The sequence below is a fragment of the Pongo pygmaeus genome, chromosome 18 (assembly GCF_028885625.2).
Source record: "Pongo pygmaeus isolate AG05252 chromosome 18, NHGRI_mPonPyg2-v2.0_pri, whole genome shotgun sequence".
NCBI classification, from domain to species: Eukaryota; Metazoa; Chordata; class Mammalia; order Primates; family Hominidae; genus Pongo; species Pongo pygmaeus.
This window is the reverse complement of record NC_072391.2, coordinates 1431601-1453587: the sequence shown is the minus strand read 5'-3', so window position 1 is coordinate 1453587 and position 21987 is coordinate 1431601. Positions and strand designations below refer to the sequence as shown.

The following is a 21987-nucleotide window of genomic DNA, read 5'->3' as shown; positions in this document are numbered from 1 at the left end:
GACTGCCAAAGCCAAGGGAGGGCTCCCCCAGTGCCAGCTCAGGCCTGGCTAGCCCGTCCCACAGGGGGCTGCGGTCCCTGCACCTGTGCACCAGACTCCTACCTGGTGGCTGGCTCTAGCCAGCCCTGGATGGGCCCTGTGAGGAGAGCTCTCTGGACACCTGGGGTCCCTGCTCCCCAAGGAGGTCCCCTGCCAGGGGCAGCAAGAGCAGCCTCGAGTCCCAGGGAGGAGACCCCTAGAGCAGGCCAGGGAGGTGCAAGTGAAGAGACCCCGAGGCTGGGGGTCACCTTGGCTAGAGGGGATGTCACCCGGAGGGGCTGACGTGGGGCTGGAAGCAGGACCAGAACAAAGCCCTGGGAGGTAAGGCTGGGCCTTGGGGTTGGGGGGCTGCCCTGTGGCCCCAGTGGGCTCCCACCCCCACAGCCCAGGGGAGCCAGGGACAGGGCAGGAAAGTACACACCCGGCAGGCCGCAATCTGTGCAAATGCTTTAATTGGTGGATTCTTAGATACAGTGGTTAATCCATTGCCCACAATTCTTTACTAACTCCGAGGCACCTCATGCCGGGAACACACTTTCCCTTCCACTGAACAAAGGTGACCGCGTTTCAGAGCTCTCCTCTTACGAGGTTCACGTCCTTCGTTAGGCCGAGGACTGTGGTACTACAAAAGGAACATTTCGTTAGCTGAAGTCACTACAATTGGCTAGAAACATCCGTTACTTCAGAATACGTTAACTACAAAATATATTGAATTTCCATATGTATTAATCATATACATGTGTAACTATTACTAAATGTAGTTCAGTCATTACAAAATAAGACATTCTGGGAGTGGGCTACAAATATTCAAACCAGCTGAATTCCCCAGGTAAGGCCCCCTGTGTTATAAACAAACCACAAACATCAGATGTCAGACCAAGAGCTCAGTGACTGCAGGGTGCATAGCCGGAAAAGCCAACAAGGCACTGGCACCGCAGGGTCGCTGGGTGGGGTGGGGGGGGGGGCACTGCCGGCTTGGGGGGCCTTTGGAAGTCACCTCTAACTTCGATTCCCAGCCAACAGCGGCTGGGGTCCCACACGGACCGGGAGGGTGTCGAGCTCCCCTTCCCAGGGCCCTGGGCCGTGCCCTCCCTGCATTCTTTGCTCCTTTGGGGAGCACCCGCCCTGTCCCCTTGGGACCCTGAACTTGGGCCACGGGGACCCAGCTCCAGCTGCCGGGGGGTGCCAGGGCAGCAGGGCCAGCTGCAGCCCTAAGACTTGAAATGAAACTGAGGAGGGCCAAGCTCGCTAGGATGGGGAGACTGAGTTGGGGGCCGGAGGTCGGAGGGCTGGGAGCGCCGGGCTGTGTCCCCCAGGGCTTCCCATCTCTGTCCACTGCGCCTTCCCTGCTGGGAGGTGACCAGCACCCAACTTCCCAGCCAGGCCACTTCCTGCAGTGGCTCGGCCATGGCTGAGGCAGCCCCAAGAGGCCTGGCTGGCCCAACCTTTGCAGAGGGCTCAGCGTCAGGGCGGCTTCTGAGGGGCACAGCCTCCCCAGGACAGACCACGCTCAGGCGGCCTCAGGACGAAGAATTACAGACACAGGCTGCCCAAGGCCCTCCACCTGGCGCTAAGGGTCGGGGAAGCCCTGGAGGGGCCACGGCTGTGGGCTCTCCCGGAAAAAGCACCTGGCGTTTGCCAAGGGTGGTAGCAAGGCTGCCTCCTGAGGACACGGCTCCATCCCTGTGACCTGGCCACTGAAGGGGGCACCCCCGCCAGCAGGCTGCCTGGATAGGAGTCCTCAGGCAGCCTCCAGCCCTGGTCTGGACCTGGCCTTGCAGCCCCCAAGACACCAGTGCACAGTTGCCAGGGTCTCGACGCCAATCCCGACCTATGCAGATCTTAGCTGCCCAGCGCTCTACGGCCCGAAGATCCGGGGAGCACAGAAACCTCAGCAGCACTTTGTACACACAGCCCTGTTTACAGAGATCCAGGGCAAGACAGAGCCACGAAGCCTGGGTGCATCCGAAGCAGATGGGAGAGCCTGGTCCTGTCCCGAGGTGGGGCTACAGGCAGGTGGGGAGGGCCGGGCACTCGGAGGCCGCCTCCTCACACTTTCAATGAAAATAATGCAACCAAAACCTTTATATAAACAGTTTATTTACTCTAAACAGCAACACAGACAAAACGCCATATAAACACAAAGGAAGTGGCGCAGAACCGAGATGCTGACCTGGGGTCTGAGGCTCAAAAGCAGCACAGCCCAGGTTCTAGAAGGTTCTAGAGAGGAGCGGCAGGAGGGAGGGTGCATTTCCATACAGCCAGCTGAGGCCAAGTGCAGCTCTGCACGGTGAGAAGCATGCCTGCATCCCAGAGTGAGGAACTCGCCCCTGGGGGACTTACCCAAGTATAAAAGTTTATAATTTTACAGCAGTTGAAATACTGACATCAATATTAAAATAAAAGCGAGTTTTACATAACAATCAAAAATACAAAAGACCGAAGGAAGAGACCCTGTATGGAAACGGGCAATTCAGCGAATCGAGACCGCGCACCCGCGGCGGCAATGGAAGATGGCGCCCGCCCAACCCCCCCAGGTGACTAGTCATTGTACGGAGCAACTTCAGATTTGCAAAAATGTTGTAAACAAGTTCTTGCCAAACCAATCCCTTCCTTTTGACGATGCCACAGGGTCGCTGCTTATGAGGGCGCAAACTTCTTGGCTTGTGCTCGGACCCTTTTCTCGTACTCCACTCTGTTTTGGCTGAGGAGGTCAAAAGAGAAGAGACGCGTTAGAGGGCTGAGAAGCCTGGCCCTCACGCTCGCCCCGGAGCCAGCTCGGCACACCAGGCTGCAGGACGGCACCTCCTGGGCGAGGGCAGTGTGGAGCTTGTCAGAGTAACGGAAGCAGGAAGCCCGGAGAAGCAGGGAGGCCTACGTGGTGGGGAGCCCAGGCTGGCTCTGACGTGGATGAGACTGTCCTGTGGTCTGAGGGGGGCAGAAGGGCAGGGAGGAGAGGAACCCATGCTGGGTGGATGTGGTGTTCGAGGGGGACAGAGGGGCCCTGCAGGGCTGCGAGGAGGGCTCACGCCCTGGTGTTCCAGGGGGACAGAGGGGTCCCCGCAGGGCCACGAGGAGGGCTCACGCCCTGGTGTTTGAGGGGCACAGAGGGGTCCCCGCAGGGCTGTGAGGAGGGCTCAGGGCCTGCAACATCGTTGCCGATGCCAAAAGTCTGGTCCTAACTAGTCATCAGCAGCTTCTCTTTTCTGTAGGTCTGGGGACAGTGCTAATAAACTGAAAACACGGACTGTTTGCCACTGTTTTTGTTAATTCCCAAAAATAGACACAAACTTCTGGAGGGTTTTTCCATGAGGCTCTCAGCCCCAGGGGCAAAGGTGTGGGAAGGCAGGCCTGGTTCAGAAGGGGTTGTGCACGAGCTGGGCAGTGCAGGGGCATTGGGAACAGGTCTGGAGCTGGGCAGAGTGAGGCTCAGCCTGCAAACAGCTGCCCAGGAGAGTGGCATGGCACACACTGCCTGGGCAAAACAGGTGGGCGGGAGGGCGGCCGAGGCTGCACCTAAGGGGCTGATGGGTCACTGGGGGCAGCATGACCCTGAGGACGGGGGACACCGTGACATTTATGGAGGTGGCTCCTGGGGTCGCAGTCCAGGCAGTCTCGCCAGGATTGGACCTGGTCTGAGACACTGAGCCTCACTCTGCATGGTGCAACAGCCCAGGACGGTGGCAGCGCAGGTGCCATCCCCACCCAGGCCAAGGGCCTGGACCGCAGCCCAGACCCCAGCGCCCTCCTTGGGCCACCAGCCGGCCCCACGGCAGAGCAGCTTAGCTGGGTGGACATGGAAGGAACCAGAGGCGGTGGCCACACGTCCCAGCTCTTCCTTGACCAAGCAGGGGCCCCGAGAAAAGGCACCTGCCAGGGCAGGAACACGGTCCAAGGCCTCCAGGAAACCCAGGAAAAAGGATCTGAAACCCGCAAACATGCTTCACAAAGAGTGCTTTTCAAGTGGATGTTTGTAGGAGAAAGAACGTTTGTTTACGTGCACGCAAATGTACAGTGCAGCCCATCAGGCACCAAGCCCAGGAGACACAGGGGAAAGTCACACAGGGCGGGGGACTGCAACCCTGCCCAGCCCACGCTGCAGATGGGAGCCACAGCCCAGCTCTGGAGATGGTTGGCAAATGGGGTGCAGGCGAGACAGAGCTCACGCCCACACCATGCTGGGCTAGGCAGGAAAACATTTGCCTTTTTTTTTTTTTTGAGACAGAGTCTCGCTCTGTTGCCCAGGGTGGAGTGTGGTGGCGTGATCTTGGCTCACTGTAAGCTCCACCTCCCAGGTTCAAGCCATTCTCCTGCCTCAGCCTCCCGAGTAGCTGGGGTTACAGGTGTGCGCCACCACGCCCGGCTAATTTTTTATATTTTTACTAGAGATGGGGTTTCACCATGTTAGCCAGGATGGTCTTGATCTCCTGACCTTGTGATGTGCCTGCCTTGGCCTCCCAAAGTGCTGGGATTACAGGCATGAGCCACCGTGCCTGGCATGCTTTTTTTTTTTTTTTTTTTTTTTGAGACAGGGTCTCGTTTTGTCACCCAGGCTGGATTGTGATGCTGCAATCTTGGCTCACTGCAGCATCAACCACCTGGGCTCAAGCAGTCCTCCCACCTCAGCCTCCCAAATAGCTGGGACTACAGGCATGCACCACCATCCCCGGCTTAATTTTTTTTTTTTTTTAAGAGAGCAGGTCTTGCCATGTTGTCCAAGCTGGTCTCCAACTCCTGGGCTCAGGCAACCCTCCCACAGTGGCCTCGCAAAGCGCTGGGATTACAGGCATGAGCCACCACACCTGGCAGAATTTTTAATTTTTTGTAGAGCTAGGGTCTCGCTATGTTGCCCAGTCTAGTCATGAACTCCTGAGTTCAAGCAATCAGCCCACCTTGCCTCCCAAAGTGTCGGGATTACAGGCGTTGGGGCCACCACACTTGGCCTAGAAAACATTTTCCAGGCACGGTGGCTCATGCCTGTAATCCCGACACTTTGGGAGGCAAGGCAGGTGGATCACCTGAGATCAGAAGTTCGAGACCAGCCTGGCCAACATGGTGAAACACTGTCTTTACTAAAAATACAAAAATTAGCCAGGTGTGGTGGCGGGCACCTGTAATACCAGCTACTTGGGAGGCTGAGGCAGGAGAATCACTTGAACCCGGGAGGCGGAGGTCGTAGTGAGCTGAGATCACATCACTGCACTCCAGCCTGGGCAACAGAGTGAGACTCTGTTTCAAAAAAAAAAAAAAGAAAACATTTTCTGCCTCAAGGGCCATGTGGACACCCGTGAGCACTGCGGCTTCCTGTCCAAGGGAATGCATTTCACGGAACTCCTAGGGCACAGCAGGCCAGCACACAAACCCAGGTCACGCCACATGCCATGAGCCACTTCCAGCAATGGCTCGGCTGACTGAGCAGCTGTGAGTTTTTTTTTTGAGACAGGGTCTCGTTTTGTCACGCAGGCTGGATTGCGGTGCTGTAATCTCGACTCACTGCAGCATCAACGTCCTGGGCTCAAGCAGTTCTCCCACCTCAGCCTCCCAAATAGCTGGGACTACAGGTGTGCACCACCATGCAGGGGAGCCAGGCTGAGCCTGGGGTGGCTGCTGTGATACTTGCTCCCTGCCTGGGGCCTCTGTGCCACCCTCAGACACCAGGGAGGGCACCTTGCAGACACCTGGGCTGGGCCCGCATCCAGGAGAAACGCATCTCTCCAAAACCACGTGCTTTTTTTTTTTTTTTTTGAGATGGCATCCCGCCGTTGCCAGGCTGGAGAGCACTGGCAGGATCTCAGTTCACTGCAACTTCCGCCTCCCGGGTTCAAGTGATTCTCCTGTCTCAGCCTCCCGAGTACCTGGGATTACAGGCACCCACCACTACGCCCAACTATTTTTTTGTATTTTTAGTAGGGACGAGGGTTTCGCCACGTTGGCCAGGCTGGTCTCGAACTCCTGACCGCATGATTCGCCCACCTCAGCCTCCCAAAGTGCTGGGATTACAGGCGTGAGCCACTGCGCCCGGCCGAAACCAGGTGCTTTTCCTCACGACCTGTGCGGGCTGGGCCTACGGCAACCGGGACCCCTCAGCCTCCCCCCTCCTGACCAGGAGACGCACCCTGGAGGGAGAGGGCCCCCAATGCCCACGGTGGCAGGGATGTGTGGGGTAGCTGCAGGGTGAGCCTTCTGGGTCCCTGGCCACTGGGGCCCCCGAGACCCCCTCAGAGGTGTGGGGACCTGTGGTGAGATGGGGCTGGGTTTCTCAACGCTGCAGGTGGAGCAGTGGGGGTCGGAGGCCCCAACCCACCTTCTTATGGACCTGCCCAGAGCAGCTGCAGAGGGAGCAGGACAAGCAGGCGCGTGGTGTCTGCTCAGGGTAGGGTCCTCCCTGCTGTCCCCAGCACTGTTTGGCTGTCGTCTGCATCCTAACTCACACCAGGCCCTCCTTGGTGCAGACAGGACCCCACGCCCACGGGGACCCTTCTAGCCACAGCAGCACCTCACAGGGACAGGGTGGAAGCCCACGGCCTGTGTAACAGCATCACATCACTGAGCCCTGCTGGGCTGGGTCCCCCCACAGGAGGAACCAAGTTGTAGAGGGGATGGGTACAAGAAGCAGGGGCGGTGCAGGAGGCTGGGGTCCAAGGGAGGCTGAGCCGGTGGAAAGGCCTCTCAGCATGGCCTCCTCTGGCACCCACACCTAGGGTCCTTCCCCTCCTAGCTGGCCACAACTCACTGGGGCAGTGGCCCAAGACAGCCCCTGTCACCTGGCCTGCTCCCTCCCCCAGACACGGCTCTGGCGCCATCCATGCCCACCGCAGACCGTGTGCAACGGTGCCTGCTGCCCACAGGGTTTATGCCCCCCGACCTTCCCCCTGGAGACGCGGACCTGGCTGTCCCTAGGGTGAGCCTGTGTGCTCCACTCCCCTCCTGCCAGGCGGCCTTGGCTGGGATGGGGAGGAGCTGCCACCAGCGGGGCCAAGGTTGCTACTAACCAGTAAATCGTGTAGGCCTCTGCTTGAGCTGGGTCTTGGATATTTGGTTCATTTAGAAGTTCCTGTATTCCTAATAGGATCTGTGCCAGAGACAAAAACACAAGACAGGTGTGAGCAGTTTGAAAGGGAGACACCGTGAGACTCAGCCTCAGCCACAGAGAATGACCACAGACTCACGCGTCCGGAGGGGAGACTGAGGCAGCCCTGCCCGTGCCGGCGGCGGAGGCCCCGTACCTGTTTGATTGTGATGGCTGGCCTCCAGTCCTTGTCCTCCTCTAAGATGGACAGGCACACTGTCCCCGAAGGGTACACATTCGGGTGAAATAATGGTGGTTCGAATTTACCTGGAGGAAAAGGAAGAAAGGAAGCACTTTTTGGAGGCAGGCACTGTCCCAGAGTCACGTCCTTCCCCACGTCACCCTCCTCCCAACACTGGGGCCCCGGGTTGGCAGCCAGGTTATTTGGCCAAAAACTTTTCAAAAAAATTAAATTGTGGCCATGAGAAGACAAAAGGCAGACATATACACCTTTGCACACAGGGAACAGAGCCTTGGGGACACGGCCGCAGTTGAGACGAAGCTGTGTCTCTCCCGGGACAGAACTCCCAGCACAGCCAGGCAGTCTGGGAACATAGGCCCCAGGGTGGCCACTTAACCTGTGGCCCCTACATCCTTCCCAGCTGGGCCAGACTCAGGGGAGATGGAAGGAGCCACAGGAGACGTCCACGGACATAGCCAAGGCCCTTCCAGAGTCGGCTGTTCCGACACAGACCCTCTGCTTCCAGGACACACGGGCTTTTAGGACCCTGTGTTATTTCTTTACAAAAAAGCAGAAAAGTTTGCCACCATTAGCCCCACCAGGGACCATCACAGTTGATATTCTAGGCTATTTCCCATCTTTTACCTGGGCATCCTCCCTCTTCTCTCAGTGCTACGGAAGGACACGCAGTGTGGCGTATCTAGTGCAGCCAGAGGAATTATCAGAAAGCCAACGTGCCACGAACACCTACAGCTTCCCAGAACACTTGCTCCTACCGACCACTGCGTCTGCCCCGTAATCCCAACTCCAACACCCGCGGGCAGCTTCCTGGACTTCAGGTACCATGGAGACGCACAGGGCACACTCCCTGGGGAAGGCGAGGACACCACCACAGAGCATCCCACACTGCGACCATCCCACACCGCAGGAGCTCACGGGCGACACCAGCAGCTGCGTGGCAGTCCTGAGTGCGAACGCGCGTGAGCGCGCTGCTGTGGAATGTGCGGTCACGGCGTTGGCCCTCAAGCCATGCTGCTTCCAGGCTGCATCGCTGGCGGATTCTAGCCACTGGGTGAGGTGCACGGCGGCCACTCCGTGGTGCTACGCTGCGCATCCTGGTGACCGCTGAGGGCCCCTTTCAGCCCAGGCTGCTTCCTGGTGACTGCTTCGGAGAAGTTCCTCAAGTGACACGTCTTACAGGGCTCTTCTGCTTGGGGCTTGACTTCTTGCTTTTTTAATTTTTTGAGATGGAGTTTCACTGTGTTGCCCAGGCTGGATCTCAGCTCACTGCAGCCTTCACCTCCCGGGCTCAAGTGATTCTCCCGCCTCACCTTAGCCTCCAGAGTAGCTGAGGTTACAGGCACCTGCCATCAAGCTTGGCCAATTTTTCTATTTTATTAGAACCGGGGTTCCTCCAGTTGGTCAGGCTGGTCTCAAACTCCTGACCTTAAGTGATTCACCTGCCTCAGCCTCCCAAAGTGCTGGGATCACAGGTATGAGCCATCGCGCCCGGCCTGACCTTTTGCTCTTCTAAGGGAATCTTTTGGCAAACACAAAAATTGCCTAATTTCAATTTAATCTGATTTCTCAATCTCGTTTCTTCTGCCAATCACAACTTACCCACAGAAAGGCGCAGATGCTGGACGCCAGCACCGCCAGGCCCACCTGTCCCTCCCGAGGTAGAGGCTGCCTCCTAGTTCCTCGTGGCCTCCGGCTTGGCCACTCCCGCGCTTGGCAGAAGGAACACAAAGGGGGTGCCCTCCTGTCTGGACTGTCCGCCAGGCATCACGTGGCCTCTTCACTCTTCCCTACCTGTCATCTGTGGCAAGTGGGGGTGACACCGGCACCCATCTGTGCCTCTGGTGGACACACGCGTGCGCGTCTGTGAATCTCGACTGACTCGAGTGAACAGCCAGGTCCTACAGCATGAGCTCGGCTTCCACCAGTGTGGCAGGCAGCGTCCAGGAGAAACGTTCAGAACATCCGCTCCCTCCAGCAGTGGCTGAGGCTCCCGCTGCCCTGCGCCGCGGCTCTGTCTGCTCCCCTGTGCGGTACGGCAGATCCCACTGCAGAGGCTTCCACTCTTCGGCAAAGCCAGGCATCCCTGCCGCATTTGCTGGCTGGGTGGAGGCCTTTCCTGTGCTGGACGTAATGGCTGCCTTCTTACTGATTCCCAGGAGCTCTTGGTAGATTCGGGGTGAGGGCTGAGGTACGTACATACACCGTAGTGTGCCCTCCTGCCCGGTGCCAACTGCAGTCTTTATGATTAAGAGAGATTCTTAATTTCAACTTAGTCAACTCGTCAATCTTCCTCTGGCCAGCACTTCATTGCATCCCTGGTGAAGAGATCCCTGCCTGCCCAGGGCTCACGGACACCATCCTGGGTCTTCCTCTCCACGCTGTTCTGCTTGGGTACCACAATCCATCTGGAAGCTGTTTCTCTATGATGGGAGGCAGAGCTCATCTCTCCTGCTGGAATATCCCTCAGGGTGTCACAGCCCAAACCACCACACGCGTGGCCTCCGGACCCCTTGCTCTGTCTGCGGGTCTGCCTGCCTGTCTTCTCAGCAACCCCGCAGTCTCCATCACCGTGTCCCGTGGCAGGTCTGGCAGAGGGTAAGCGTGTGTGCTGTGCACCCACGAAGCCCCAGCCTGGGTCTCACCACCCCTACCGAGAAGCCAAGGCCTCCGCATTTCTGCATCTCCTGAGTCCGTGGGACAGTTTCCAACAAGACGTGCTTGACTCCAACTGGGATCACACGGAATCTGCAGACAAGCCTGGAAAGAAGGGCTGTCTGTACAACGTCGTGTCTTCCCCTCCAAATGCAGAGAAGAGCTCAGCTACCGCTCAGGCCGGCCATGGTTTCCCTTGGAACATTCTACAGTTTTCAGTACAGAGGTCCTGAACCAATCTTTTGTTGCATTTATTCCAACGTATTTCATGCTACTATAAATGGCAGTTTTAAAACCTTGCTCACTGAAATGATATAAAAGCAGATTTGTGTACCTCAATCTCTACTTCATTTTTATATGTATTACTTAGTTTTGTTTCCTTTACGATATCCTGTGCTATTTTTTTTTTGAGACAAGGTCTTGCTCTGCTGTCCAGGCTGGAGTGTAATGGTGTGATCTTGGCTCACTGCACCTGCCTCCTGGGTTCAAGTGCTTCTACTGCCTCAGCCTCCCAAGCAGCTGGGATTACAGGCACCCACCACCACACCCGCTAATTTTTGTATTTTATTTTTTTTTAGTAGAGACAGGGTTTCACCATGTTTTCCAAGCTAGTCTTCACCTCAGGTGATCCTCCCACCTCGGCCTCCAAAAGTGCTGGGATTCCAGGCGTGAGCCACTGCACCCAGCCTTGCACCTCAGCTTTACTGAGCTGTTGTCCTGGCCTTCCTCCCCACGTCTTTCGTTGTGACTTCTTATTCTTGTCCTGCTGCACTTGCTTGGAATTCCAATAAACGGTTGAACAGAATCAATAAAAGCAGCTACTTTGTCTCATTCTTATATTTTTCTTAATTAAAATAAGTCATCTTAAGTAACACCTGCTCACGGTTTAAAAAAAAAAAATCAAACAGCAAAGGACAATCCAAAATGAAGCAAGTCTCGGCCAGGTTGTGCTGTCAGCAGTCCTCAAGCTCCTCTGGTCACTGCCACTGCGGAAAACACTTGTGTGTCTTGAGTGACAATTGCAGGGGAAGCTTTTACACAGAGCTCTCGCCTCACCGTGGCCAGGCACTCTCTAGGTGCTGGGCACGTGTTAACGCGTGGAACTCACCACAAAAAGGGTCTGCCGATTTCCAGCTATGGGACGGCAGGGACGCGGCAGCCCTCTCCTCCCTCTCCTGAGTTTTGCTGAACTGACTGAGATCATTAACTTAGCTGTAGGCTCAATTTCGAATCTGGCCTCAGCCCTTTCTTCTCACGTCTTCTCTGCTGCTCACCTGCTCTATGCCTGCCCAGGCTGCAGACACAGCCACGGGTGGGAGACTGTAAGACACCACAGGAAGAGCAGTAAGAAGGTGGAGCAAGATAAATCCTCAGGGTGAGACTCTGAGTGGTGGTCCTTCTGCATGTCCATCCCATCCAGGGCTGGGGTCTTGTGGGCACCAAATCCTCTGTCTTCATCGCCAACAACCACTGAGGGTCCAGGCACTCCTAGCCCAGGAGCTCCAGCCTGGTTCTCACAGCGCCTCCCTCCACAGGACTCTGGAGCTTCCCAGCCAATTAGCCGGGATGAGAGACTAAGTCTATTACGTGTACCGCCCACCCCTGGAGCTGGAAACAGACTCGAATCTGCAGCCTGAGGCGGGGACCAGGGATCAAAGCCGACCTCCAAATCTGTGAACTCCCTCCCTCCCAGCTCCATGGATCGCCCAGACCAGGGCACCACAGCCACAGCCAGGGGCCTCTTTGGAGAGGACTCCAATCCCCACAGGAACAGGCCGACTTCCAGGACACTGAACAGTGAGCTACTTACATTTTGGTGGCGAAGATGGATAATCATCTTTGAAAAGCATCCGTAGTTTAAACAAGCCTCCTTCCCACGGAGTCTGTGGGGAAATAAACCGTGGTGAGATGGGCTGCTTGCCTGCCGCAGGCCGGCCCAGGAGGAAGGGGCTCGCTTCTAGGACACAACCTCCAGGACTGCCAGGACACCGGGGGCCAGAGGCCCGACAGAGGCGGCTCCCAAACCAGCCTGAAGCCTGGACCAGCCCCGCCAAGGGGGCCGTCAGGACCTCTGCCGTGCCCAGAGCGTGAGTCTGAAAGGCCCTCCTGGAAAGGAGAGGAGGAGACGGGGGTCGGGGGCTGGGCTGGGGGCGACGACTGCCGCACACTGGGGCCGGCAGCGTCAAGAGCACACCCGTGCCCTCACCCCAGGGTGTTCTGCAAGCCCCTGCCTGGATGAGGCGCCTCTGCCACCCCACAACCTGACACCACTCCCGTCTTCCTTGGGGCCGCGCGCGCACCTGCCTCGCCATAACGTGAAGGGCAAGGGACGTTCTCAGCAGAGCCTCAGACAAGTGACAAATCCAAGCCACATCCTGTCTCGGGCAAAGCTGAGTCCTGCTGGGACTGCTCAGCTCAGGGGGCCGGAGCTGCTTTGAGAGCAGCTGTTTCAGAGCGAAACCCAGAGGCTGGCATGGGTCAGAGGGAACAAGGCCTCCGGCAGGACCAACACCTCAGGGATCTCTCCTTCCTTCAGAGTCCACGAGCATGAACCTTATGTGCACGCCGGCCTGGAGTCCCTGGCCAAGCGCTTCACGTGAGCTGGGCAAAGAGGACAGGCACGTGCGCCGCCCTGCTTGCCAGACACACATGGGGCCCCAAGCAGGCATCCTAGGTGGCTGCCGCCAGTCCCTGTGCCCCAAGAGGTTCTCCAGTAGGCGATTTTAGGCCGGGGTGGCTCTCCTGCAAACCCAGCTCCCGCGACCTGAGCCACACCTGGAAGGATACAGCAGAATCCCGGGTTCCAGCACGCAAAGGCTGCCCGCCCCTCAGGCCTGCTCCCAACACACACCAGAGCCCCTTCCCCTCTGCCACAGCTCAGCCCTGTGCCCGGCCAGGCCCAGCCTGCTTCCTTCTCAACCAGAAATGACCTCGGTAGGGACACAGCTGTCATCCCAACCTTGCCAGCACCACCTTCTGAGCTCAAGTCCTCACGGGGCGGGGGCCAGGCCACAGCTGGGGATCTGACCTGTTGACCGCAGCCTGTGACAAGGGTGGCCGTCACGGACGGCAGGGATCTGAGTGGAGTATCCCCGTGGCACTGCCGCACGCATCTGCTGAGCCCCAACAGGCAGGAGGCCGGCAGCGCCCCTTACCCCTTTCTTTCCTGGAATGGCGCACTCCCAGTTCATGAGGTTCATCGTGCCATCGGGATTTTTTGTTGGGACAGCCACGAAACCCTGAGAGAAAAGAAAACCAGCACAAAAGCACATCAGCGCGGCGGCATCTAGTTGGACCAAAACCACCAAGAACCGGCCTGCGAGTCCCACCAGCCCGGCCCAGGCACGCGACCAGCTCCCTCCCAGCAGGGAGGGCACAGTTTCAACCGAGGCGGGCTGTCCACAGCACTGCACACAGAAATGAAGCCCTCCTTACAAACGGGTGGTCTTTCCTCCACGCTTTCCTCTCCTGGGCGAGTCTGCTGAGGGCGATCCCGGACATGTTCACAGTCCCTGGAACACAGGAGGCAGAGCACGGGGTCAGGAGAGGCCTGGAACACAGGAGGCAGAGCACGGGGTCAGGAGAGGCCTGGAACACAGGAGGCAGAGCACGGGGTCAGGAGAGGTGAGCGGGCTCCTGCCATCCCATCACACGCACACGGCCCGCAGCAGGCAGGCTTGCTCCTAACATGCGCTGGCCTGGCCCAGCAGGGACTCTCCTCTTGCAAGCCGTCGTCCGACCCCGGGGGTCTACCAGGGGAGGCCCCGTCAGTGGTGCCCAGATCACCGGGAGGCGGGGGCAGGAAGGACCCCTTCCCCATGGCCCCCACCCAGCCCCGGTCTGCAACACGTGCTGCAGCCTCTGCTCCAAGGTGAGGAGACAGATGTTCAGAGGCTAGGCCGCTGCGACTGGGCGGTAGCTGCCACCCTGCGGTGGCTGATGTGGCAGGGTCCTCACTGTACCATCAGGTGGGGACTAGGCAGGGCTGGTGCCCCAGATGGATGTGGGGTGCTGGGTCCCTGCCTTAGTATCAGGCGCTCAGAAGTGAGACTCAGGCTGGGCCAGGGGACATCTGACATCTGTTATTCTTTTTTTTTTTTTTTTTGGAGACAGAGTCTCATTCTGTTGCTCAGGCTGGAATGCAGTGGCGCGATCTCAGCTCACTGCAACCTCCGCCTCCTGAGTTCAAGCAATTCTCCTGCCTCAGCCTCCCGAGTAGCTGGGATTACAGGCGTGCGCCACCACGCCCAGCTGATTTTTGTATTTTTAGTACAGATGGGGTTTCACCAGGTTGAAGACAGAGCAGAACGAGTCCCACAGGGCAAAGGCTCAGCCTCACTGAGAGAGGAGCCCTCCACGGGGCCATCCTTCCCAGACCTTGCAGCCACTACCATGTCCCTGTAGCTTCAGGGGACAGACGGGTCCTGCAGGGCAGGGCAGGAGCATGGGGGAGGGGACCAGGTCCCTGATCAGAGGCAGCGGCACACACGCCAGATTCCAGCTCCACACTTCTGCACGGGACCTCAGGGGCTTGGCACCTTCACCTTTGGGGTCTCGGCGGGAGCCTGTCGGCCAGCACTGTCACTGGGGACACCAGGCAGACAGGGCCAGCAGCCTCAAGGCCACCCTACTGGTGGCCACCTTTACCGAAGAAAAACAGCACTCAGGGCACAAAACTCGCCGAAGAATTCAAAGCTAAACGTGTGCTGATTTTCAACGTCCACGGGAACACGGAAGCTACCCCCAAGTCTGATATCTCAACACCAAACAAGGGCCACCTCTACAAAGCTGGGGGACTGAGCCAGGTCTTCTAAGCCGTGGGGGGGCGTCCCTACTACGGCTTGGGCTGTCCTAGAACAGCCACAAGGGCCCTGGTGACCTGGATGGCGCCCACACCTGTGGAGGCCCACGAACCTCACACACCTCGCAGCCGCAGGAAGGGGCCAGGTCAGCAGCTCCACCTGCGTCGGAGCCGCCGCAGCCTCACCTGGCACTCGTTGGGGAGACAAGGCCCAGTCCCCAGCAGACCCACGGAGGAAGGAGCTCTGAGAGGCCCGCACTCAGGTTCTGGCTGGCACGATGACTTCCCGAGTCAGCAAAGCACAAATCGGGGGTGGGGTTGGGATCAAAGAAGCCCAGGCAGGTCCAGTGTCGCCAGGGTACCAGGCTTCTGAGGCTGCTAGAGCCGCCTACCCTGCAGGTGGATTTGGCTCCTTTTCACCAAACACGGATCCTCAGGGCAGCCTGAGAAACAGCAGGCAAAGGAACCTGGGTCCTCCAGTCAGCAGGTGCTGGCGTCACAGTGAGAGGGTGACAGGGGCCACCCGGGCACTGGCCTCCAGGTCCACGACTAAGTCCAAGACAGGCAGCCCCAGACCAGGCCCCACTGGGATGTCCTTCTCCACACCCTCCTCACGGCAATGCAGAGGAGCCTGCAGGCTGCCTGCCCTCTGGACCGTTTGCCCTTCCCCATGCCCTCCTCTAAGTGGGGTGGGGGGAAGCCAGGGGCCAGACAGGCAGAAAGTGGGGGGCACAGCTGGGCCGAGCTGGGGGCAGGCAGGGTTCGAGCCCAGAGCGGAGTGGAGCGCCCGCCAACCACGGTTTCAAGGCTGTCTCCGCACCGGGCTGGGCTCTGAAACTCCACACGTTCCTCCACCCTCCACTCCCACATGCAGCAACCCAGCTGCGACTTGAGGACTCACAGCTCTCGCTTCCCCAGCCCCACGATGGGCTTCCTGAGTGGCCGCAGCCTGTGCCCGGTGTGGTGCAAAGCGGCCTGGCGAGCGGCCGTTTCTAGGAGGCACGACCTCCCAGGTGCCCGGGGTCTGAGCGAGGCCAGGAATCAGGCAGGTCTCTGAAGCCTCAGGCCAGTGCTCCGGACACTGAAGGACCATGGGCAATGCTATCCTCACAGCCAGGCAAGGCCAGGCCGCAGAGAGGCCAGCCAGGCCTGGGACCCTGCCACAGGCAGCCCTCCTGCTGAGGACTGGACAGAGCCGCCTAGAAGCCCCCGTCCCAGCACCTAGCTATTACTGTCTCAGGTGTGAGAAGTCGTGAGGGGTGGTCCTGCAAGACCTCCTGCCAAGGCCTGGCTGCTGCTGCTGTGTCCCCTGCCCCAAAGCACTCAGAACCACGGGGTGGTCTCACAGGCACTGCACCATCAGGGCAAGGAGCCACAGGTGCACACCCACCCTGTCCCAGACAGAAGCCAGGCCCCTCCCCCTGCACCCCCTCCTACTGGCCTTCTGGAGAAAGCGGCCAATCTGTAACAATGTAATCCCAACACAGACCAAGCATTCAAAATCCCGCTGAAAATCGAATCTGCCCTTCCAAATTCACAGATAGGCACTTACTGAACCGGCTAGTAGTTACTAGACGCTTCAGAGCAAGAAACTTTTATGATGCAAAGACAAAAACAACTCTCATCTACTAGAGCCAGGCAAGGCCCAGACACTGCAGCAACGGAGACAGGGCCGGGCACTCCAGGAGCGGCCCGAAAGTCTGCCTTCTGTCCTCCTGCTGGGCGCCCGCAACCGGCTGAGCTTTAGCTTCTCGGATCACCGCCTTGCTCTGCTGGTTGACAGCACCGACTTCAGAGCAACTTCCTGGCTGAGGGTGAGCAAAGCACTCACCTCCCAGAACTCCACCGCACTCATCTCCACAACGGGTGGTCGCCACGACAGGCTGGCACAAGAAGCCTTTAAAGACCCTCCTGCACCCAAATGCAAACTCTCCCAGGCTTGGGGAGGTATTCCCTTCTGCAAGACCCAAGCACCTGCAGTCGGGAGACGCTCACCTGGCGGCACCTGATCTGCCCCAGGCCCCGAGAATGTTTCTGAAGCAAGACCCCAAACCCTGAGACACCACACAAGCGCACACCAGCAACCACCCAGTGGCCTAGGGAAGGGACCTCTCCGAATGAGCAATCAGGGCAAACTTAGGATCCGTCCCGTCTTCCGTTGCATAGGTTCTCTACCCAAAGGCAACGTTTCTTGAAGAGCAAGAAACATTTGGGGTAGGTCCTGTAAAAGGAAACAAACCGAACACCCCAAAGACAGGCACTTTGCAAACAGAGAAACTAAGCGTAACTTCCAATTATACCAACAAAACCACTTCGTTCTGCGATTCAAGCGTGACTACAGGCCACGATCACAAGCCCAACTAACCATTCCCTTACATTCCTCCTACGCACGTTAACTGCCAGAACCAACTACTATTCAACCGATAAAAAGAGATGCCCAAAACAGAATAAAACTCTCCCTCCAGCGAGGCGCTCACGTTCAGGGCCCCAGCAAACGCCAGCAGAGCATCTTCAGAGGCGCAAGAAAACTTAGACTTGTTTTGGTTTTAAGGCACCGAAAACAAGCCCGCTCACCGGCCCCCACCCCCGCGAGCCAGCGATGTTGCAATCCAAGACTCTCCCCCCGCGGCCCATCCTCTCCGTCCGCGGGGCGACCGTGACCCCGGAAGCCGCTCCCCGCGCAGGAGGAAGGCGCGGCCTCGCGGGGCCCCGGCTGCAGGTGGCTGCCCCGGCCCCACGCCAGGCGCACCTCGGGGGCGAAGTGGGGGAGCCCCGGCTCCGAAGGCCTGCGGCGGCCCGGGCGCTCAGGCCGCAGCCCCGCGGCGCCAGCAGCGCGGACCCAGCCGGCGCCGAGCGCGGGGCCTCTCGGACTCCCCGGGAAGCTCGGCCGCGGCGCGGGGCCCGGCTCGGCGGGGCGGGGCGCGGGGCAGTCGGGGGCCCGGGCCCGACAGGAGTAGAGGCCTCGGCCCGACCCCCGCACGCGCTCACCTCGGGCGGCCGCGGCCCCGGCGAGCGTAGCGGACAGGTGGAGGACCGAGCGGGGCGGCGGCGGCGGCGCTTCCCTTTGTCTCGGGACTTCCCTCCGGAGCCCGCTCCGCGCGCAGCCAGAGCAGCTCCGAGGACCCTGGCGCGGGCGGGGCGCGCGGGGCGGGGCCTGGCGCGGGGCTGCCCTCTGCACGCCTGCCTCGCGCGCCGCTGCCGCCGCCCGGCCCCGAGCACCGCCCGCGCCGCCGTGCGCCTCCCGTTGCCCGCGCCCCGCTGCCGCGCGCCCGCGCCCCAGGTCCGCCTCAGGAGCCCGGCCGGGGGGCGACTTTCCAGTCAGGCGGCGCCCTGGACACCTACGCCCTTAAAGGAGCCGCGTCCCCGATGTGAGGGAGCGTCTGTAAACTCCCCTTCGGGGTGCCCGCGTCCACCCGAGGACACGCCGGCAAGCAGCGAGGGAAAAAGGAGGCCGAGATCTCCAAAGGCTCCCCGGATGCCTGGCGGTCACCTCTCCAGCCACAGGTCCCGGAGGTTTCCTTAGGGTCAGGGCCTGGGGCCGGGGGCCAAAGACCACCGAGGCCTAAGGATCCTCTGAAGCGTCGCAGGACGGTGACGCTCCCGCGAGTTCAGCGCCCTGTGAAACCCCTTGCAATTGGCCAGTTCGGGGCGGTAGGCGGGGAGACCTTCTGATCCGCCCAATGAGCGGACCCCGTACAAAAGGCCGAATGCGAGCATGACCGACGGGAGGAGAAGTGTGGATGCTCCCTAATCTGGGGGCTGGCCCTGGGCGGGGGCGCGGACGGGTCGTGGGGACTGCGAGCGGCGGGGGCGGGGGCGGGGCGAGCCTGTGGGGGAGGGGCGCTTCCGGACCCCCCTCCCGCCCACGCAACACCCGGGACCGGGTCCGGAGGCCCCCAGACCCGCGAGCGCGCGGGACACTCCGTTTGCCAACGCGCGGCCGTGCCGGCCCCCGGGCTCTCCCGGCCCCCCCCTCCCCGCCCGCATTTCGCCGACGGCGGGGCCGCAGCCAAGGTCACGGTGTCCGAGTGCTTGGGGACCGCGCGGAGTGACCACATTCGTTCATTCCCTCCCTCACTCATTCATTCATTCCCTCCCCTACTCCCTCATTCCCTCCCTCACTCACTCATTCCCTCCCTCACTCATTCATTCAATCCTTCCATCACTCAATCATTCCTTCCCTCCCTCACTCATTCCCTCCCTCACTTACTCATTCATTCCCACCCTCACTCACTCATTCCCTCCCTCACTCATTTCCTCCCTCACTCATTCATTCATTCCCTCCCTCCCTCACTCATTCTCACTCTCACTCACTCATTCCCGCCCTCATTCATTCATTCCCACCCTCATTCATTCCTTCCCTCCCTCACTCATTCCCTCCCTACCTCATTAATTCTCTCCCTCACTCCCTCCCTCCCTCACTGATTCATTCATTCCCTCCATCACTCATTCATTCCTTCCCTCACTCACTCATTCCCTCCCTCACTCATTTCCTCCCTCACTCATTCATTCATTCCCTCCCTCCCTCATTCTCCCTCTCACTCATTCCTGCTCTCACTCACTCATTCCCGCCCTCATTCATTCATTCTCACCCTCATTCATTCCTTCCCTCCCTCACTCATTCCCTCCCTCCCTCGTTAGTTCCCTCCCTCACTCACTCATTCCCTCCCTCACTGATTCATTCATTCCCTCCATCACTCATTCATTCCTTCCCTCACTCATTCCCTCCCTCACTCATTTCCTCCCTCATTCATTCATTCCCTCCCTCACTTATTCGTTCATTCCCTCCCTCCCTCACTCATTCCCACTCTCACAAACTCATTCCCCCCCTCACTTACTCATTCCCTCCCTCCCGCACTCATTCCCTCCCTCACTCATTCATTCCCACCCTCCCTCACTTATTCCCTGCCTCTCTCATTCCCTCCCTCACTCATTCATTCCCTCCCTCACTCATTCCCTCCCTTATTCATTCCATCCCTTACTCATTCCCTCCCTCCCTCATTCATTCCCTTCCTCACTCATTCATTCACTCCCTCCCTCACTCATTCCTTCATTCCCCCCCACTCATTCCTTCCCTTATTCATTCCATCCCTCATCCATTCCCTACTTCCCTCATTCCCTCCCTCCCTCATTCATTCCCTTCCTCATTCATTCACTCCCTCCCTCACTCATTCATTCATTCCCCCCTCCCTCACTCATTCCCTCCCTTATTCATTCCATCCCTCATTCATTCCCTCCCTCACTAATTCCCTCCCTCACTCATTCATTCCCTCCCTCCCTCATTCATTCATTCCTTCCCTCACTCATTCCCTCCCTCACTCATGCATTAATTCCCTCCCTCCCTCACTCATTCCCTCCCTCACTCATGCATTAATTCCCTCCCTCACTCACGCATTCCCTCCCTCACTCATTCACTCCCTGCCTGCCTCACTCATTCTCCCACCACCTCCCACAGGGTCCCCAGCAGGCACTTCCCTGGCAGGCACCCACAGCAGGAGGGGCGGCCACACACCCTGGGTCGGCCTGCCTGGGAGGCGCAGCCGCGGGGATGGGGGTCCAGGGCACCAGGGGCGGCCTCCCCCAGACTCCAGTCCCTAGGAGCCGCACACAGCCCTGTCCCACCAAGACCAGCGTGGGCCTGTCCTGGCTGCAACTTGGGCTCAGAGCCTCCGTGGCCTGTCTAGACACCTGCTCTCCCAGCCCCCAGCCTTGAGGTCCTGGGAATCTGCTTTTTTTTTTTTTCCTTTTTTTTGTCAGATGGAGTCTCACTGTGTCTCCCAGGCTAGAGTGCAGTGGCGCCATCTTGGCTCACTGCAACCTCCACCTCCTGGGTTCAAGCGATCCTCCCGTCTCAGCCTCCCGAGTAGCTGGGATTACAGGCGTGTACCACCACACCTGGCTAATTTTTATATTTTTATTAGAGATGGGGTTTCACCATGTTGGCCAGGCTGGTCTCAAACTCCTGACCTCAAGTGATCCGCCCACCTCGGCCTCCCAAAGTGCTGGGATTACAGGTATGAGCCACCACGCCCAGCTGAAATCTGCATTCCTAACCAGCCCCCTGGGCAAGCCTGGCAGAGGGATATGGCCCTTTGGCTTCCTGGCATGGGCTAAGGTTCCAAGGCCATCTTTCTGGCAAAGATGTCAGCACAGGGCTGTGTGGGGAGGCGTCAGCCAGTAAAGGCCGTGGCCAAAGAAAAGCAAGGAGAGCCACGGGCCTGGGCGGATCCCGCTGCAGCCTCAGGCACAGAGAGGGCAGGGCTGGCAAGGTGGGGGGCTTGTCATGAGTGGGGCTTGGGGAGACCGACTGGATGTGGTGTGTGGCTGGGGAGGGCCTGGGCCTGAACCTGTGGGCCATGGGAGCCATAGAAGGTTGTGGAACAGGAGAAACAAGACAAGGCCCTGGTTCCCTGTGTGTGTGTGTGGTGAGGGATTGAGGAGATATGGCTCAGGCACTCAGAGAATTCCTGTCCTGGTGGGAAGTAGTGCCGGGAGGGGCTGGGGTTTGGGGAGGCTGTGGCAGGTGGGGTGAGGAGCATGGAGCAGGTGGGGGTGAGGGGCATGGAGCAGGTGGGGGAGGGAAGAGGCTCCCTCAGTTGCGCATCCTCAGCCCAGAAGTGTCCTTTGAGCAGCCTGCACCTGGCACACATGTTTTCAAGGAGAGGGGACTTGTTGGGTCCAGCTCCCTGGGTACTAAGGAGAAACTGAGGCTTGGAGAGGGTGGGGGGTTTGAATCAGTAACTATAAGATCCTGGGCAAGGCTTGTGGCTGACTGTGCCAGGCACGCGCCCACCTTTGCCCTGGTCCCCTTGGGAGGGGAGCAGGAAGTGTGATGCGGAGCTGCCTGCAGTAGGGCAGGACCTCCAGTGCCCTGGGTGCCCCCTCTGGGGTCTGCTGGGGCCAGGCTCCACACAGGGGTTTGAGAGCACAGGCCACTTCACTGAGGGCCGATTCCGCCAGAGGAAGAAGGGCCTCTGCTGTAGAGTGAAGGTGGACCCTTACCCTGGAGCACGCACAAAAACCAGCTCAAAAGTCAGCCTTGGGCCAGGCGCGGTGGCTCACGCCTGTAATCCCAGGACTTTGGGAGGCTGAGTAGGGCGGATCGCTTGAGCTCAGGAGTTTGAGACCAGCCTGGCCAACATGGTGAAGCCCTGTCTCTACTAAAAATGCAAAAATTAGTTGGGCGTGGTGGTGCACGTCTGTAATTCCAGCTACTTGGAAGGC

At 59.1% G+C, this 21987-nt stretch overlaps 1 protein-coding gene across 8 annotated transcripts; it reads right to left on the bottom strand.

Annotated features, from left to right (window-relative positions):
* Positions 1-2122: 2122 nt before the first annotated feature.
* On the bottom strand, positions 2123-17918 carry UBE2I (ubiquitin conjugating enzyme E2 I). Of its 8 annotated transcripts, none has more exons than XM_054453433.2 (8): positions 17513-17593; positions 14950-15206; positions 13398-13512; positions 13118-13201; positions 11773-11845; positions 7266-7375; positions 7032-7111; positions 2123-2743 (listed from the first exon to the last, which is right to left on the bottom strand). In XM_054453433.2, the coding sequence occupies exons 3-8, from the start codon at positions 13461-13463 to the stop codon at positions 2680-2682; spliced, it is 477 nt and encodes a 158-aa protein (XP_054309408.1). In that variant the 5' UTR covers positions 13464-13512; positions 14950-15206; positions 17513-17593; the 3' UTR covers positions 2123-2679. The 8 variants fall into 8 exon arrangements, with proteins under 8 accessions (XP_054309408.1, XP_063510641.1, XP_063510640.1 ...); XM_063654571.1 differs by lacking the exon at positions 17513-17593 and adding an exon at positions 17241-17403 and having other exon boundaries at positions 13398-13550; XM_063654570.1 differs by lacking the exon at positions 17513-17593 and adding an exon at positions 17241-17403.
* Positions 17919-21987: the final 4069 nt, after the last annotated feature.